General features: G+C 42.6%; 1 protein-coding gene across 1 annotated transcript in view; it reads right to left on the bottom strand.

Annotated features, from left to right (window-relative positions):
- The window catches only part of LOC145414185 (glutamate receptor 1-like), a 337109-nt gene that overhangs the window by 112291 nt on the left and 206239 nt on the right, over positions 1 to 18579 (bottom strand). The window contains exon 7 of the mRNA XM_080283792.1: positions 16449 to 16640. Coding sequence (XP_080139918.1) covers positions 16449 to 16640 — 192 coding nt within the window. The remainder of the gene's footprint in view (positions 1 to 16448; positions 16641 to 18579) is intronic.

The following is an 18579-nucleotide window of genomic DNA, read 5'->3' as shown; positions in this document are numbered from 1 at the left end:
CTTCCTCAGGTCCCACTGAAATCTCCAGCAGACACGAGCAACTTACCTCATTCGCAACATAATACTCATACGACACTTTCTGACATGCCCTTCCACTGCGCATAAAGGATTTGGATTTTTTAAAAATCTACAATGGCCCGTGCCAGGACACATAATCTGGGCCCTTCAGATTCCTTGCACAGTTGCCGATTCTCCTGGAATCTTCGCGAGACTCTGAGGCCGGAATAATAATAATACCAGCAAAAACAATAGTCTCCACATACGTAATAGGTGAAGACTAATTATGCAAGAAACACACAACACTTACTACAGGTAACGAAATTATTTGCTGGTTTGTTTTCACGTGATGGTACTGGTTCACTCTCACAGTTCAAATACAAAGTCGTGGCTGCGTGTAAGTTTGATGAATTTTTGCTATGGGGTACCAGTGAGTCTCTTTAGTTGCTAGTCAATCCGACCATCAAGTCTCAATACACGTGGCCAATAACTGAACTGAAAACGTTATGAATATTCGTCATGTTAAATACAAAAAAGTGCTATAACATAATATACAAATTTTTCCGTTTTAAAGTCTGTTTGCTTCACAGGACAAACTCAAACAGTTCTGACCTAATTTAAGTCAAAGTTGGTGGAAAGGATATGAGTTAGGCAAGGATAAAGCAAGAAGATTTCTAGAGTAATCTGTCGAAGGTCAAGGTCACACAGCAAGGTAAAACATTCAACACTAAGACCAGCTGGAGAGCGTGGGTGTTGCACTGAGTGTGCTGCTGTTTATTGTATTCTTAATTATACTGATTTTACTATTTTTTTTAATGATTTTCAATTATATTTTAGAGAGAGAGAGAGAGAGAGAGAGAGAAAATCCATGAGGGGTATAAGTGCCAAAGCGAAACTCCACCTCTCTCTCTCTCTCTCTCTCTCTCTCTCGTTAACACAGTAATGTGCGTTTAACAGTGCACCATCCCCCGCGTGCCTCAGCTCACCCTGCCGCTGTCTGTGTCATATTCCCATAAACCTGCTGCACACCTCATCCGCTAAGCACCCTACCACCGCTGCCATACCACTGCCTTCTCTCGCTTACACAAGGATATTATTGTACGCACAGCCTCCCCATGGACTCATTACACTTCTGTCCAGGATGCAGTGTCACTCCTTCGGTGAGAGAAACCTTCCTTGACTTGAACCATGACGTCCGGAGGTAGAGGTACGGTCATCATCAAAAGTCCTGTCACTCTCCTGCTTTTTTTTTTTTTTTCCCCATGGTCTATGAAAATCAGTGTGGTGAATCTGTAGCAAATGACACAGATGACACTGATCTGGGGCAAAATAAAATTATCAGTTTAAGTTGCTGTGGATTCATCTCGCTGATTTTTAAAGCAGGTGGAGGGAAGACCATGATGAAACAGAATATTTTATGCCGACCTCTTCATCCTGTCCCCCTAAATCTCTTACCAAGAAAAACAAACAGCAGCACACTTGTTGGTCTTTTCGAGGCTACTTGTTATAGGAAATGTTTGTAACTAACAAAACTATTTTATGGGTGAAAGGCAAAGAGAGAATAGCAGGATGTCAAGCCATGTCTTTTCTGCCAATGAGCTACTTGAAAGAAGGTGCAAAAGGACGAAAATCCGAGTCAAATGAAATATAGCGATGCACTCAATGCACTCTAATATTCCACCTACGCTCAATTTACTCTAACGACCTAAACTGCCATCTCTCTATCTTGAATATTGAGCTGTAACAATGGAATAACACTAGAATATAATGCCAGTCAGGAAGTTGTTCTGTGGAAAGGATGTAGAGCTTTAGCAGTATCTTGTTCTACCACTCATCTACAAGAAAGATTCTTCAGAGGGACGAAAATCTGGCATGTTACGGTAAAAAAGGTATAGTGCAATAATTATCCTCCTTAGCACCATAACATGTCCACAGTGCCACTATAACACATAATCTTCAAGTGTTTGGCATCATCACTATTCTTTCTTGACACCCTTACCCCAAGCCCACCCTGACACCCTAATATTCGATAATACAACATAATTTTACATCCTGACACCCTGATATTCCATGCTGACAACTTAATTCTACACCTTGACACCCTAATATTCCATACTACAAACTAATTTTACACCCTGACATCCAACGGGGAATTTCAAGAATACTCCCCCAGGATCCCTGCTTGTCGTACGAGGCGACTAAAAGGGTTGGTGGTGGGTTAGTGCCCCACCCCGTAAAAAGAACTAACTAAACAAGCAAATAAAGCGTCTCAGACCAGGACGGACCATACGTTGACGACTAAGGAACGGACAAAGGACATTCTGAGGGTGGGAACATGGAATGTGAGAGGAGTGAATGATGAAGTGAAAGAGAGAAAGATTGTTCAGGTGCTTGAGGATACAAGAGTGGATATATGTGGACTGACTGAAACTAAATGGAAGGTGAAAGGGTGAGAGAACGGGAATATGGTTTAGGTATATGTGCGGGAGTTAATGAGAATGAGAGGGAGTATGTCTGATGATATGTAAGAAGTGGAAGGAAAATATAAGAGAGTATGGAACTGTGGGTGCAAGGATTGTATGGGTGAGGATGAAAGTAGGTATACAAGCATGGGCGATTGTATGTGTGTATGCTCCAACAGAGGATCGAGTGGCAAGAGTGAAAGATGAGTTTTGGGCGAGAGTAGAAGCATGTATGGACAAGTTTGAGAGGAGCGAGAGAGTGCTTTTGATTGGAGACATGCATGGCAAAGTTGGGAATGTACGAGTGGATGGAGTGGTTGGTCAGTGGGGTGTGCCAGCTGAAGCAGATGGGAATGGTAGTGCTTTGGTGGACATCTGTGCTGGTAAGGGGTTGGCAATAGCTAACACCTACTTTCGGCATAAGATGATCCACAGGTATACATGAAGAGTAATGAGGAGGATGGATGGTGAACTTGTTGAACGAAAGGCAATGATAGACTACGTGTGTGTGGATGAGCGAATGAGAACAAAAGTGTTGGATGCAAGAATGTGGAAAGGGTGGGGGAATGGAGTCTTATACCATCACTTAGTGATGGCCAAGGTAAAGCTGCGAAGAAAATGATTGAAGAGACGAAGGGAAGACAGGAGGAAACAGCTCCTGTGAGAAGAGTGGAGAAGCTGCACGATAGTGAGAAAATGGCAGAGTATAAGAGCATAGTGGAAGAAAGATTGGGAAGGTATGAGTTAGAGCAGATGGAAGGGGTGGAAGACGTATGTAAGATATTCACGGAAGAGATAGGCGCAGCGTGTGAGGTGGTTTGTGGAGTGAGGAGGAGATGTAGGGGTGTGTAAGGGACAGCATGGTGGAATGATGAGGTGAAATGAGCTGTGGAACAAACGAAGAAGGCATATAGTGAATGGCTAGTGAGTAGAGGCCGAGGAGAAAATGAGAGAGAGAAGAGAGAGGTATATGTGAGCAGGGGATGGGAGGTGAAGAGACTGGTGAAGGAGAGTAAGAAGAGAGTGGATGAAGAATTTGGGAGGAATCTGAGTGTGAAATGGAGGGAGAGTAAGAAATTGTTTTGGAAGGAGGTAAAGAAAGTAAGGCAGTGTGAAAGGGGAAATAGTAAGGGAGTGAAAGATAGAAATAATAGATTGTTGGTGGAGAAGAGAGAGATATTGAGGAGATGGAAGGAGCACTTGAGGATTTGTTGAATGTAGAGAGTATAAGTGGTTGGGGAATGGCTGGGAGAAGAAGAGATGAGTGGAGGGAGGAAGAGATCAGTAGGGCGGAAATAGTGGAAGCAATGAAGAAGATCAAGATGGGAAAGGCCCCAGGAATTGATGAAGTGTGTCGTGTAATGCTGAGGTATGGGGGTGAGATTATTGTGGAGTGGATATGGAAGTTGTGTAGGCTGGCTTGGGAAGAGGGAAGGGTTCCAGAGGACTGGAAATCATGTATAATTGTTCCTTTATACAAAGGAAAAGGGGAGAGAGAAGTATGTGGTAACCATAGGGGTATTTGCCTTCTTAGTGTGACTGGAAAAATATATGGCAGAATACTCACTGACAGGGTTAGGCATATAACTGAGGAGCTAGTTGGATAAGAACAAGGAGGATTTAGGAAGGGAAAAGGGTGTGTAGATCAGATATTTGTTCTAAGATGTTTAGTGAAGTATCTAGAGAAGGGAAAGAAAGTGTATGCTGCCTTCATGGACTTGAAGAAAGCTTATGACAGAATAGATAGGCAAGGTATGTGGAAGGTATTAAGTATATATGAAGTGGAAGGGAAATTGTTGAGTGCTGTGAAGAGTATGTACGAAGGAGCTAGGGCTACGGTGCGAGTGGATGGCGAGCTGAGTGAGTTCTTTGATCTCAATGTGGGACTGAAACAGGGTTGTATGATGTCTCCATGGCTGTTTAATATATACATGGATGGAGTTGTAAAGGAGGTGCAAGGTAGGGCAGTGGATGTGGGGGTGGCTCTAATGAATGAGGGTGAGATTTGGAAGATTCCGGTGTTGCTGTTTGCTGATGATACAGTATTGTTGAGTGAAGATGAATGGGAGTTGCTAGGTTTGGTGAATGAATTTGGGACAGTGTGTAGGAAGAGGAATCTGAAAGTTAATGTAAACAAGAGTCAAGTTATGGTGTTTGAGAGGAAAGAAGTCACAGAATGTATAGTGAGGTTGGATGGTGAGGATATGGAGAATGTGAGTGCATTCAAAGTACTTAGGTAGTGTGATGAGTAAGGATGGAAACTGGGCGATGAAGTGCGTGAAAGGGTACAGCAGGGAAGGAAGGTTGTTGGTTCACTGAAAGCAGTGATGAGAAATAGGGAAGTGAGTATGGAATTTAAGAAGTCACTGCATGATAGTATTGTGATCCCTACCCTGACATATGGAAGCGAGGCGTGGACCTTGCAAGAGGGGAACAAGTCAAGAGTGAGAGCAGTAGGAATGAGTTACTTGAGAGTAGCATGTGGAGTGACATGGAGGGACAGGTTGACGAACGAAAAAGTGAAGGAACGTTGTGGGGTGGATGTGGATGTGGTTAAGAAGATAAAGAGAAATACACTGAGGTGGTTTGGACAGGTGGAGAGACTGGAGAATCAAAGACTGACTAAGAGGGTGTATGTAGGATGTAGGTGAGGGGAGGGAGGGAGAGGGAGGGGTAGACCGAGGATGAGGTGGAGGGATGTGTCACGAATCAAATTCGCGACATTTCCCTTTTGTGAGAAGCCACGAACTATTAGTGGAAAACTCACTGTTTATCGTTCAGTTAACCGCTCATTCGGATGGAAGCTTTGTCAAATCAATTTTTCATTGTCATACGTGATCGTCTCTGTGTGAGACATTAGTGCTTCCGCTGAGCGATTTGTTTTGGGCGTGTTTCGCTCACTTGACCGTTAGAAAAATGCGGCCTACTGCTCCCCCTTTTTTCCCACGACTTACACAGTCGAGTGTTTGTTGTGACGGAGAGAGGTCCTGTGCTCCAGAAGTGTGAGAAGTCAGCTAGCACCCAAGCTCCACTAGTACAGTTGCCCAAGCTCCCAGCCTTAGCTCTCCAGCTTTGGGTGATACACCGCATTCATCGACCAGTATTTCCTTTTGTATTTTCCTAGGTTTAAGAGTTTACTTAAGGTGTTTTTCCTAGGCATAAGGATTTAGCTCTTGTGTGAGTGAGTGAGTGCGATCTCATTAATTTGATTTGAAATGTAACGTTAAATTTATTTTTGTAATCAATAAATTTAACAGTTCTTTTTATTGAGCTTAATGTAATGTAAACTCTTGTTTCATTTCTCTGCAGTTAAGCTTATTTCTCTTATAGCTCCTAGCTTGCATAAACGTTTGCCTTTCATGACTGGTACTTAGGCCAGTTTTGTGTATTAAGCTTAAATCCGTTGTGCCACCTACGAGTTAAGCATCAGCAAGAACCTGATGATATTATTATTAGTATTAGTTATTTATTGTCAGGGGTGAAGTAACTTTCTCCAGAGGCTAACAGTACTAATTCAGCATTTGTGAGTAATTAGTCTCTGCTGTGTACTGTTGAGAAAGTTTATAAATTCTCGTTCTTAGAGAATCGTGCGCAAGCCAGCATAAAGTAATCGTTGCTTGATGTAGCAAGACGATCATTGTCCTTGCTCTTCAATATTATTGAATATTATTATCAATTAAATAATATTTAAGCATTTATTTTAAAAACCCAGTGAGATTTTTAAAAAAACCTCGTGACAATTGGCGACCTCATTCCAGGATATTAACTCCTAGCTCTAAAGCTATTCACGAGATAGTGCTCACTCGTTCATATTTAGGTATTTATAATTAAAGTTTATAGGCACAAGTTTACTGGTGTTTACCATTAATTTAGCAAGTGAATTTTTGCTTTATTACTCCATACAGTATTTAACTCTATTTAGTACTTTATTTTTGGTAATGCCAGACGATTTTATTCGCTCCTGGGAAGTCGCCGTAACCATTGTGTTTATTACTGAGTCTTCCCAGTCATTTGCATTTTTGCTCTAATCTTTGCCAGTTAACTAGATAAGACTGGTCACCACTAACTTGTGTCTGTACTCTTTACTTGTGTTTATTAGTATTCGTTTGCGAAGCAGTCAGTACTCAGTCCGGTTTGCTTAATAAATTAGCGCCATGGCTACCACCATATTATTACAGGAAGCCAAAGATATGGGTCTTACAGACCCAACCGAAATTAAAGAGTATATACTCTCACGGCATAATCAGGAGCAGCAGCGCGAGAATGATGCCCATGAAGAGCGTAAGATTCAGCGCGAATATGAGCGAGAACAGCGTGAGGAACGCGAAAAGGAGCGCGAACACGAGCAGAAACAACGCGAGCTCGAGTTAGAAAAAGAGCGACAACAGCGCGAACACGAGCGAGAACAGCGCGAATACGAGCGTGAACAACGCGAGAGAGAACGAGAGCACGAACGTGCCGAACGTGAGGCACGTGAAAAACACGAATATGAAATGATGAAGCTCAAGCGAGATTCCTTGGCTTCAGATACATCTGGTGCAGTTGGTCAAAGCTTCACGAGCGTTCTCCCTGCACATGTCCTGGCGACCCCATGCATCAAGCTTCCTTCATACAAGGAAAGCGAGCGAATCGAGCCGTACATAGCTCGATTTGAGGACATGGCAGACATGTATCAACTGGATGAGGCAGCTAAGCGGCTTCAGTTTCTTAGCCTATTTGAGGGCCCTGCCCTCGATATTCTCCACAGAATTCGTGGAGACAATCTCACATATGAGATGATGAAAGCTGCACTCATTTAGGTGTATGGTCTCACAGTAGACGATGCCAAAGTTCAGTTCATGCGAGCTCGTCTCCAAGACAAGGAGACAGCTGTTCAATTCCTTGATCGTCTCACAGCTTACTTAAATGAGTGGATGGAGAAAGATGAAACTCCTTCCAAGCGTGAGGGGATAATTGACCTTATGCTGCGTACACAGCTAGAGAGGTCGTGGCCTGCTGAGCTCATAGCACACCTTAAGATCTGCCAGGTGAAAGATGCCAGCCAAATGGCAGAAAAGGCTGACGCATTTTTTACAGCATACGGGTATCAAACTCGTAAGCAAAACACCTGGAACAGAAAACCTGATAAATATGGGAAATCGTCTCAGACTGAATCCCAGCACCAAGGCCGTTCTCAGAGTAATGGCCAAGGTCCAAGCAAACTGCAGAAGGACCAGGGGCAAAATACACAGCAGCCTGCTTGGAAGCGGTACAACAAGTACCCTAACCAACAGCAGTATCAGCCACGCAACCGACCATCGGGACAAACTTTTTCACCACCAGCTCAAAAGAGGCAGGAAGCGAATGCAGCCTTCATTCCTCAGCAGCAGCATGGTGGTCACGTCCCTACCAGTATGGGTACTCCCCCACAGTTCACTAGTCCCACAGTGACAGTGAACCCCCCTCCACAGATGGCCAATGTTCCATCTTCTCAAGTATATAATTCACAAGGCACAATGTTTGCCGCATCAATTCAGCAGCCTCATGAGTGGCTAGCTGCTTCCTCCACAGGCCCTCCCACAGGTGACAGTACCTTCCTTGTTCAGCAAGGGTTTGTGGGAGACATTTCTGTGAAGGTCCTGAGAGATAATGGTTCCTCAGGTTGCTCTGTCAAGCAGAGTCTAGTTCGGCCTGAGCAGTACACAGGTCGACAGATCCATCCAAACCTTATTGATGGATCAGTGAGATTGTTCCCTGAGGCATGTATCCAGGTGGCATCTCCATTTTATACTGGTACGACACTTGCAGTTGTCATGCCAGAACCTTTATTTGACCTCATCATTGGCAATATTCATGGAGTCAAGGATAGTTGCTCCGATGATGACGCTACTCAGACTTTGGCTGCTGCGGTAACACGAGCCATGGCTGAGGCTCCAGACTGTGTCACCCCAGTGATCATTGAATCGCCGCAAGATCTGATGTGTAGTCAACTTGTTGTGCAAGAACAACATTCTGACCCGACACTTGCTGCTGTGCGGAACAAACAAAAGGGTCGAGTGATTAAGTATTCACGGGGAGGTCGAGCCAAGTTCCTTCGCAAACAAGGACGGCTCTACTGTGAGTCACGAACACCCGAGGGCGAGGTTCGACTGCAGTTTGTCGTTCCCGCCAAGTACCGCCTAGCAGTGTTACAATGGGGTCATTGTTCAGCCTCAGGAGGTCACATGAGCAAAAGGAAGACCCAGGGCCGTATCCGAGCTGACTTTTTCTGGCCAGGGATGGAACAAGACATAGATAGTTTTGTCCGTTCCTGCAGTGTGTGTCAAAGTAACACCACTAATCAGGGACATGTCCTTCCTGTGCCGTTCATAACCACACCCGTAATCTCTGAGACAGTTGAGAGACAGGGTAGTGGTGAAGTGGGTGCAGCCCTGACGTCTCGCTCATTGGCCCCACAGGACACAGTGTGTCCAGGGCCTGTACATACATATTATGTACCGTAAGTTAAGGGGGAAGTTTGAGAGAGAACTCCGCAGAGGCGACTCGAGGCTATGGAGGACCCGAGTTTGCACAAGGATTCTCAGCTTCCCGGTACTAATATAAGTACTGTAGGTTAAGGGGGAAGTTTGAGAGAGAACTCCGCAGAGGCGACTCGAGGCTATGGAAGACCCGAGTTTGCACAAGGATTCTCAGCTTCCCGGTACTAATATAAGTACTGTAGGTTAAGGGGGAAGTTCGAGAGAGAACTCCGCAGAGGCGACTCGAGGCTATGGAAGACCCGAGTTCGCACAAGGATTCTCAGCTCCCCGATACTAATATAAGTAATGTAGGTTAAGGGGGAAGTGAGAACTCTGCAGAGGCGACTTGAGGCTATGGAAGACCCGAGTTTACACAAGGATTCTCAGCTCCCTGATACTAATATAAGTACTGTAGGTTAAGGGGGAAGTTCGAGAGAGAACTCCGCAGAGGCGACTCGAGGCTATGGAAGACCCGAGTTTGCACAAGGATTCTCAGCTTCCCGATATTAATATAAGTACCGTAGGTTAAGGCACAGGTTGAGGACCCGTGTGCAGTTCGAGGCTATGGAAGACCAGAGTTTGCACAAGGATTCTCAACTTGCCGACCATAATCGTGTCCTATAATTAATGGCGACCTCGAATGTACGTCGTAGCACTGACTGCTAGGCAGAGAGAGTAATTGTAGCATAATAAAATTTTGTCTCATTGACACTTTTGATGCTCCACCTTAATTGGTTTTGCAGGTACAGCACTGGGTGTAGCAGTTGCTGTGTGGGCCAGCTGATCGTCTGCCGCATGCTGCCGCCTCTTCTCCTCTGCCTTCGTCATCGCCATATTATTATTTACTATGTCATTTACACGTAGGTACAGTTACACTACAACTGTCACACCTACACCGTGTATTACATACATCACACTACACAACAATTAGTTGTCAGTGTAAATGTAGCGACTTTTCGCTCAGTTTGACCTGAGTACAGGATTTTCACCGTCGTCATGGAGTTTTTCCCTCAAGCTTGCTTCTATTAACGTAAATACGAGGTTTTTTCGCTCACTGGCGACTGCGACTTTCTCCTGTAGCAGGATAGCACACACACCACAGTGTGAATCTTGTGTGACTGAGTTAGGATGTGTACATATATATATATATATATATATATATATATATATATATAAATATATATATATATATATCCACAAATTTTTCTCATAAGGAAAAAATTTAATTTTGTAGGGGCGTAATGTCACGAATCAAATTCGCGACATTTCCCTTTTGTGAGAAGCCACGAACTATTAGTGGAAAACTCACTGTTTATCGTTCAGTTAACCGCTCATTTGGATGGAAGCTTTGTCAAATCAATTTTTCATTGTCATACGTGATCATCTCTGTGTGAGACATTAGCGCTTCCGCTGAGTGATTTGTTTTGGGCGCGTTTCGCTCACTTGACCGTTAGAAAAATGCGGCCTACTGCTCCCCCTTTTTTCCCACAACTTACACAGTCGAGTGTTTGTTGTAACGGAGAGAGGTCCTGTGCTCCAGAAGTGTGAGAGGTCAGCTAGCACCCAAGCTCCACTAGTACAGTTGCCCAAGCTCCCAGCCTTAGCTCTCCAGCTTTGGGTGATACACCGCATTCATCGACCAGTATTTCCTTTTGTATTTTCCCAGGTTTAAGAGTTTAATTAAGGTGTTTTTCCTAGGCGTAAGGATTTAGCTCTTGTGTGAGTGAGTGAGTGCGATCTCATTAATTTGATTTGAAATGTAACGTTAAATTTATTTTTGTAATCAATAAATTTAACAGTTCTTTTTATTGAGCTTAATGTAATGTAAACTCTTGTTTCATTTCTCCGCAGTTAAGCTTATTTCTCTTATAGCTCCTAGCTTGCATAAACGTTTGCCTTTCATGACTGGTACTTAGGCCAGTTTTGTGTATTAAGCTTAAATCCGTTGTGCCACCTACGAGTTAAGCATCAGCAAGAACCTGATGATATTATTATTAGTATTAGTTATTTATTGTCAGGGGTGAAGTAACTTTCTCCAGAGGCTAACAGTACTAATTCAGCATTTGTGAGTAATTAGTCTCTGCTGTGTACTGTTGAGAAAGTTTATAAATTCTCGTTCTTAGAGAATCGTGCGCAAGCCAGCGTAAAGTAATCGTTGCTTGATGTAGCAAGACGATCATTGTCCTTGCTCTTCAATATTATTGAATATTATTATCAATTAAATAATATTTAAGCATTTATTTTTAAAAACACCGTGATTATTTTAAAAAACCTTGTGACACGATGGAGTTGAGAGGTATATGAGGGAGGAGGGAATGAGTTGGGGGAAGGGTAGTCAAATGGTGGATGGCAGAGCGACTTGGAGGCGTTTTGTCTGCGGCCACCCTTTGCGGGATTAGGGCGTCGGGCTGTAGATAGATAGATAGACATCCTAATATTCCACAATGACAACCTAATTATGCACCCTGACACCCTAATGTTCCCCAAATACACCCAAATTTTACACCCTGACACCCTACTATAATTCCTAGCACTCCAATATTCCACCCAGACACATAATCCCACAACCTAACACAGACATTCCCACACTTTCACTGAAGAAACACCTACATACTGTACTCACTTCACGCGGAGGGCAAAACAACACCCCGATAGGAACACACTAGCTACTACATGCCACCCCTCCTGTCATCCACCCATCAGAGGTATCCTTATATAGAGCTGGTTGAGTCCACCTGGCTAGGCTTAGATCAGGACATCACCCACCCCTCCATAATTGCCAGTTTAGATTTGGGTTGGGTAGAATCACACATAACATGTGCTACACTTGTTGAACAGGCCCACACAACATAACACACACTACACTAGGATGCACACACAACAGCAACGGTGTACAGAACCTATAGGACAACCTCATGGGGCGGTTGTTTTCCTGTGGTTGACGACTACGCTTGGTCAGGCGGTCCAGGGTTAAGCAGTATAACAACATTAACAAAAGCAACACCAACTCCAATACTCTACACTAGAGAATTACTTTTCATCTCCTGCGCCCTAACATCTCAGTGCATATCTAACCCTTCACCCACCGTCCTCATGTCCCTGGTGGTCTTTTGTTATTCACTCTTGACATCCTACTCCAAGTCCACCCTAACACCACATTATTCTACACTGACACCCAATTCTTTATCCTGACACCTTTACCACCATTCTTGACACTGATACTCAACCCTGGCACACTAATACCCCACCCTGGCACCCCAATACTCCACCCTGGCATCCTAATTACTCCACCCTGGACCCTAATACTCCACCCTGGCACCCAAAATACTCCACCCTGGCATCCAAATACTCCACCCTGGCACCCCAATACTCCACCCTGGCATCCAAATACTCCACCCTGGCATCCCACTACTCCACCCTGGCACCCCAATACTCCACCCTGGCACCCTAATTACTCCACCCTGGCACCCTAATACCCCACCCTGGCACCCAAATACTCCATCCTGGCACCCAAATACTTCACCCTGGCACCCTAATACTCCACCCTGGCACCCCAATACTCCACCCTGGCACCCCAATACTCCACCCTGGCACCCTAATACTCCACCCTGGCATCCAAATACTCCACCATGGCACCTTAATTACTCCACCCTGACACCTAATTACTCCGCCCTGGCACCCTAATACCCCACCCTGGCACCCTAATACTCCACCCTGGCACCCTAATACTTCACCCTGGCACCCTTATACTGTGTTAGGACACCATATTATAATTGCAAATCATAACAGATAGATAGATAAATAGATAGATAGAGAGACAGATAGAAGCAGGGAGTCAGATGATGAGAAGGTATTGTGTCTGCGAGAATCGAGCAGTGCTAAACATGCTTACACACTCTTAACTCGAGGAATGCTTGATAGGCACACGACAGCGCCTAGTGACCATACACACACATACACACATACTCACACACAGGCTTCTAGAACTTTCCACTCACAAGGAACACACGTGACACACCCCTGCTACACCAGAATTTAGGAAAGAGAGCTCAGATGGAGGTTAGCCATAGAACAGAGAGGTCAGAAGGAGAAAGGGCTTAGCAACATGGGAGAGAGAGAGCGAGACAGGGAGGTAGCTATCCGGGACTCTATACTTCGCTCTGTGTGAGAGACTTGTTAATATTTCCAAGACAAATAAAAATAGTCCCATACTATTCTTTACCTCTCCTGTCACTACATGACAAATGGGAAGCTACTCCAAGATATAAAAACTGCTCGTCCACAAGTCTAATACAATATATATATAACTCAACCACAAAGGAACCACAAAGTCTTTTATGACATTAAGTCTTTTTATGACATTTGGTAGCAGCGAACGTATACGAACCTCGTCTACGAATCAACATTGAATTCCTACAAAATATCAAGATTGAAAACAAAAAGAATACCTCTCACAACCAAGAACACTACCAGCTCCTGACAGTATTCTCTCCAACCAGCCCCCTCCGTCTCCCCGATCATCATGGTGATGCAGAGGTGAAGAGATCACACGACGCCTTGCAAGTAGTTTAACAAAATATTGATACGATCTTGCAACTTCTACGACGAACCAGCGAATCTACGGACATTGTCTCCGAATTAAAAGCAAATTTCTACAAAAGCAGGCGAGACTCTACAAGATTAGCTTCAGTTCTACATTGAATTCCTACAAAATACAGCTTACAATGCAAATAGCCTACAAGTCTACAAAACAACTCTATAATCTTCACGTAACTTCAAGCAGCAACAAGAAGAATATAAAACAAAGCAAGTAAAGAAGAGGAAAGACCAAAGCAACAAGCACACAAAATCCCCCACCACTCACTCCCGCCTACGCCTGACGCAGAGGTCAAGACACGCAGCAAAACACCAGAGCCGCATTTATAACGCGACTTACTTACCTTTCTTCACTCAGCTTAAGCATCGCAACTCAGTATTCACCACAGCTACCAGTGTGGGAAGCCGACGTCACCATGTGCTGAGACGACAACATGTTAATCAACCCGCGAAGGACAACGCTATCACCACGTGCAACACCACTCACACCATTTCCTCCACGGTAAAAATTAGTGAGTTACATAGTTACTTCATTTATACAATACACAGTGATAGACAATAAGCTTCTGCACAAACATATAAAACGTGCTGTATAGTTACAACTTAAATCCACATACTTACTTCAGTTATCTGCATAACTCAAACACTAAATAATTACCAACAATAAATATTCTACACTGTCTATATTCATTCATTTATTATAACATTTATTTACTACCAACGAGTGTTACCATTTATACCTACATAAAATACGTGTTTCATATATACAGCTATACATTATTACATCTACAAACTAATAAAGAAAATATACCATCACAGTTACTCAGTGAGCAATTAAAAGAACTGCATTAAACATTTATTAATTAAAACTACCTAGTGGAAACATATAAATTAAGTTACAAGGTAAACTAGAAAAAAAAAAAAATGGCCAACACAAATGACGTTAGCAAGAGTGAACATCTTCAACACAATCGTGAAGACAATGATTTCCACACAGTGCTGACACACATATTACCCACGATAGGTACAAGTGAACAACAAGTCAGTGTATATAGTTAATACTGTATATATGTATATATATTTTTTTATATAAAATAACAAAATATGGGACTATATAATATCATTTTATAATCTCTGTGCAATATAAACTAAACTTTAAAAAAGTATCCCAAGGAAATTAGCCAGTAATTATGCAGCCATGAACAACATGGAGAAAGCGTACACAAGCAAAGAAAAACAAACTATAGAAAATCAATACATACCAAAAAAAAAAAAAAAAAAAAGAAAGAAAAAAAGTAAGAAAGAAAAAAGAGAAATAGAGTAAGATCACATAACAAACAAATGAAAATAAGTGTAAGTGTTACTACAAATGCCAGAATACCACATAAACTACAAAAAAAAAAAAAAGCAAACTGTTGTCTCCACAAGCAAGTGGCATGACACATCATCACTATCATCGACCGCAGCATATGTTAGGACTGCAATTATTACAATTATGTAACTCTATATTATAATTATGTAACGACAAACGATTGCATTATGTTACACTTGCTACAATTATGTAACTACAAACAATATGTACCATTTGTGTAAGTTACATTAACAAGATGTAACTTTTATGTAACTTTAACTACAATTATGTAACTACAGACGATATGTAACAATTATGTAACGACAAACGATTGCATTATGTTACACTTGCTACAATTATGTAACTACAAACGATATGTAACAATTATGTAACGACAAACGATTGCATTATGTTACACTTTGCCAATTAACAGTTGCATTAACAAGATGTAACTTTTACGTAACTTTAACTACAATTATAAGGCCAAGACACTTATGTAATAGTTGCATTAACAAAATGTAACTACAGTTATAAGGCCAACACAATTATGCATTTCACTATAATAACCCAAGTACATACTGCATTACAGTTAAATAATTTACTTTTAATGCATTTATTCAAATATGTATACAACTTGTTTAAAATGTAATATTACTAAATAATCACTATTTACTATAAATATTATATGTATACAATATTCATACAATTATGTTACTTTTACAATATTATGTATTTCACTTAATTAGCTTATAAGTTCATTATAATGTATATATAATATGTATTAATATGTTATGTCTATTAACTGTCGATGGTACGCCATTTTCGCGCGGCCAAGCAATGTGTTAGGACTCCATATTATAATTGCAAATCATAATAGATAGATAGATAAATAGATAGATAGAGAGACAGATAGAAGCAGGGAGTCAGATGATGAGAAGGTATTGTGTCTGCGAGAATCGAGCAGTGCTAAACATGCTTACACACTCTTAACTCGAGGAATGCTTGATAGGCACACAACAGCGCCTAGTGACCATACACACACATACACACATACTCACACACAGGCTTCTAGAACTTTCCACTCACAAGGAACACACGTGACACACCCCTGCTACACCAGAATTTAGGAAAGAGAGCTCAGATGGAGGTTAGCCATAGAACAGAGAGGTCAGAAGGAGAAAGGGCTTTGCAACATGGGAGAGAGAGAGCGAGACAGGGAGGTAGCTATCCGGGACTCTATACTTCGCTCTGTGTGAGAGACTTGTTAATATTTCCAAGACAAATAAAAATAGTCCCATACTATTCTTTACCTCTCCTGTCACTACATGACAAATGCGAAGCTACTCCAAGATATAAAAACCGCTCGTCCACAAGTCTAATATAATATATATATAACTCAACCACAAAGGAACCACAAAGTCTTTTATGACATTAAGTCTTTTTATGACAATACTCCACCCTGGCACCCAAATACTCCATCCTGGAACCCAAATACTCCATCCTGACACCCTAATACTCCACCCTGACACCTACTCCTGGACCCACCTTCCTCAAGTGCCTGGTGATCTTCTCGCCGTGCTCCCAGACGCTCTGATCAGCGTCATTACTGTGGCAGCTGATGATCCGCGGCGCCCCCAGCCCAGGAGACTCACCAAACACGTCCACTTCCTTGTGCTTTAGTCTGGTCAGCGCCTCAGCAACCACCCTCACCGCGTCGTAGATCAGTGCTGACTGGGCCTGGGGAAGAAGGGATGGGCTGATTTTAGTGCTGCTGTTGAGGAAGAAGAAGAAGAAGAGGAAGAAGAAAAAGAAGGAGAAGGAGAAGGAGGAGGAGGAGGAGAACACAATTCTTGGCATCAAACATTAATGTCGACTAAGCACGTGGAAAAGAAGACAGGTTCAGTGCTGTTGGTGGGTGGTTGAGGCGAAAGAAGAATTAAAATGAAAATAAAGAGACGACCATCTTTTCCTGCTCAAATCATACTGTCCCCGGGAAGACGACCCGCAGCAGTCTAATGGAAATTAAGGCCCCTAATTGCAGGATATAAGGAGGGGAATTAATGCACTGCGATTCTGAACTGCAATATAATGCTTGATGATATACCCAGGTATTGGAAGGAGGAAGACGAATTTCTGAAAGTAATATACGAAACCTAAAACACTAAGGCGTTGAAGATGCACGAAGACGTTGAAAATATACCAGGGCGCTGAAAATAGTGTATGCATTGTAGAACGTAATGAACAATGAGGCCGAATATACTCTGCAATGGCGCTGAAAATAACAAAGATGACGCAGAAAATAACACACAAGGCGCTGAAAATAACACACAATGCGCTGAAAATAACACAATGCGCTGAAAATAACACACAAGGCGTTGAAAATAACAAACAAGACGCTCAAAGTAACACATAAGGAGCTGAAAACAACACATAAAGCGTTGAAAATAGTATACAAAGGAACCAAAGACAATGTACTGTATGTAGGAACTGAATATACAGAGGCAGGGATTATTTTTACTGGGGCAATATGGGAGACTGCCTTACGATGCCTTTCACTACACTACACTACGACACAAACACACACACACACACACACACACACACACACTCACACACACACACACACACACACACACACACACACACACACACACACACACACACACAATTCACCATGACACTGGACATTAACATAATCTTCTATCCCTTTGACTTTAATAAACATAAAGCTTGATAAACTGGCATGGAATTAGCATATTTCTGACTTTTATGACCAGCCTAAATGTTGCAAAGTGAAATTGTGAAAACGACCGAGTGAAAATGCCTTAATACATTTAATCAGACAGACATTTATATTCTTTGGCAGTATAACAGGCTATATTTTTTTTTTCATCAATTCAACGTGGCAACTGTATTAGAACTGCACGAAGGAGTATTAGTACCCACAATAACCTATGGGCGCGAGGCTGGTGACAGGAAAATGAAAAGTCAAGAGTTACAGCGGTGGAGATGAGAGTCTTGGGAAACGTGTGTGTGGGGAATGGAGAGGATGGGAAGTAGTGTGATTCGACTTTAGGTGCCATCTTATAACACTAAAGTGGTAAAGGAGGGCTATATCCAACCCCTCCAATTCGAAAACACATTCTCTCTCTCTCTCTCTTATTCTAGGAAACAAATTAAATCGTCCGTCAGTACCAACAACAAAACAGTCCGGAAAGAATAAAAAAATAAAATATCCTCGCACTGAACTGGTTAACTTAGTAAAACTGCCACCATTTCCACCGTGCCACCAGCTTTTCCTCCACAAATTTCCACCACCTGACACCACCAGCAGGTCACTCTACAAGCTGGCCAAACTTGTCATGCAGTTTCGTCACGGTGGGGCAGAGAGGAGGTCTGGGCGAGACGACACAAGGTTTACTGCAGAGGAATTTGTATAGTTCACCAAAGCAAGCCACTAGGAGCGGTGTGTGTGTGTGTGTGTGTGTGTGTGTGTGTGTGTGTGTGTGTGTGTGTGTGTGTGTGTGTGTGTGTGTGTGTGTGTGTGTGTGTGTGTGTGTGTGTGTGTGTGTGTGTGTGTGTGTGTGTGTGAGAGAGAGAGAGAGAGAGAGAGAGAGAGAGAATCTCCAGTCGTTAACTAGAATATATTATTAAAACTGTGCTCACCATAACAGGC

Source organism: Coenobita brevimanus, chromosome 1 (genome assembly GCF_032717465.1).
Source record: "Coenobita brevimanus isolate Jiangsu-jjx chromosome 1, ASM3271746v2, whole genome shotgun sequence".
Classification (NCBI taxonomy): domain Eukaryota; kingdom Metazoa; phylum Arthropoda; class Malacostraca; order Decapoda; family Coenobitidae; genus Coenobita; species Coenobita brevimanus.
This window is presented reverse-complemented; position numbering and strand designations above follow the sequence as displayed.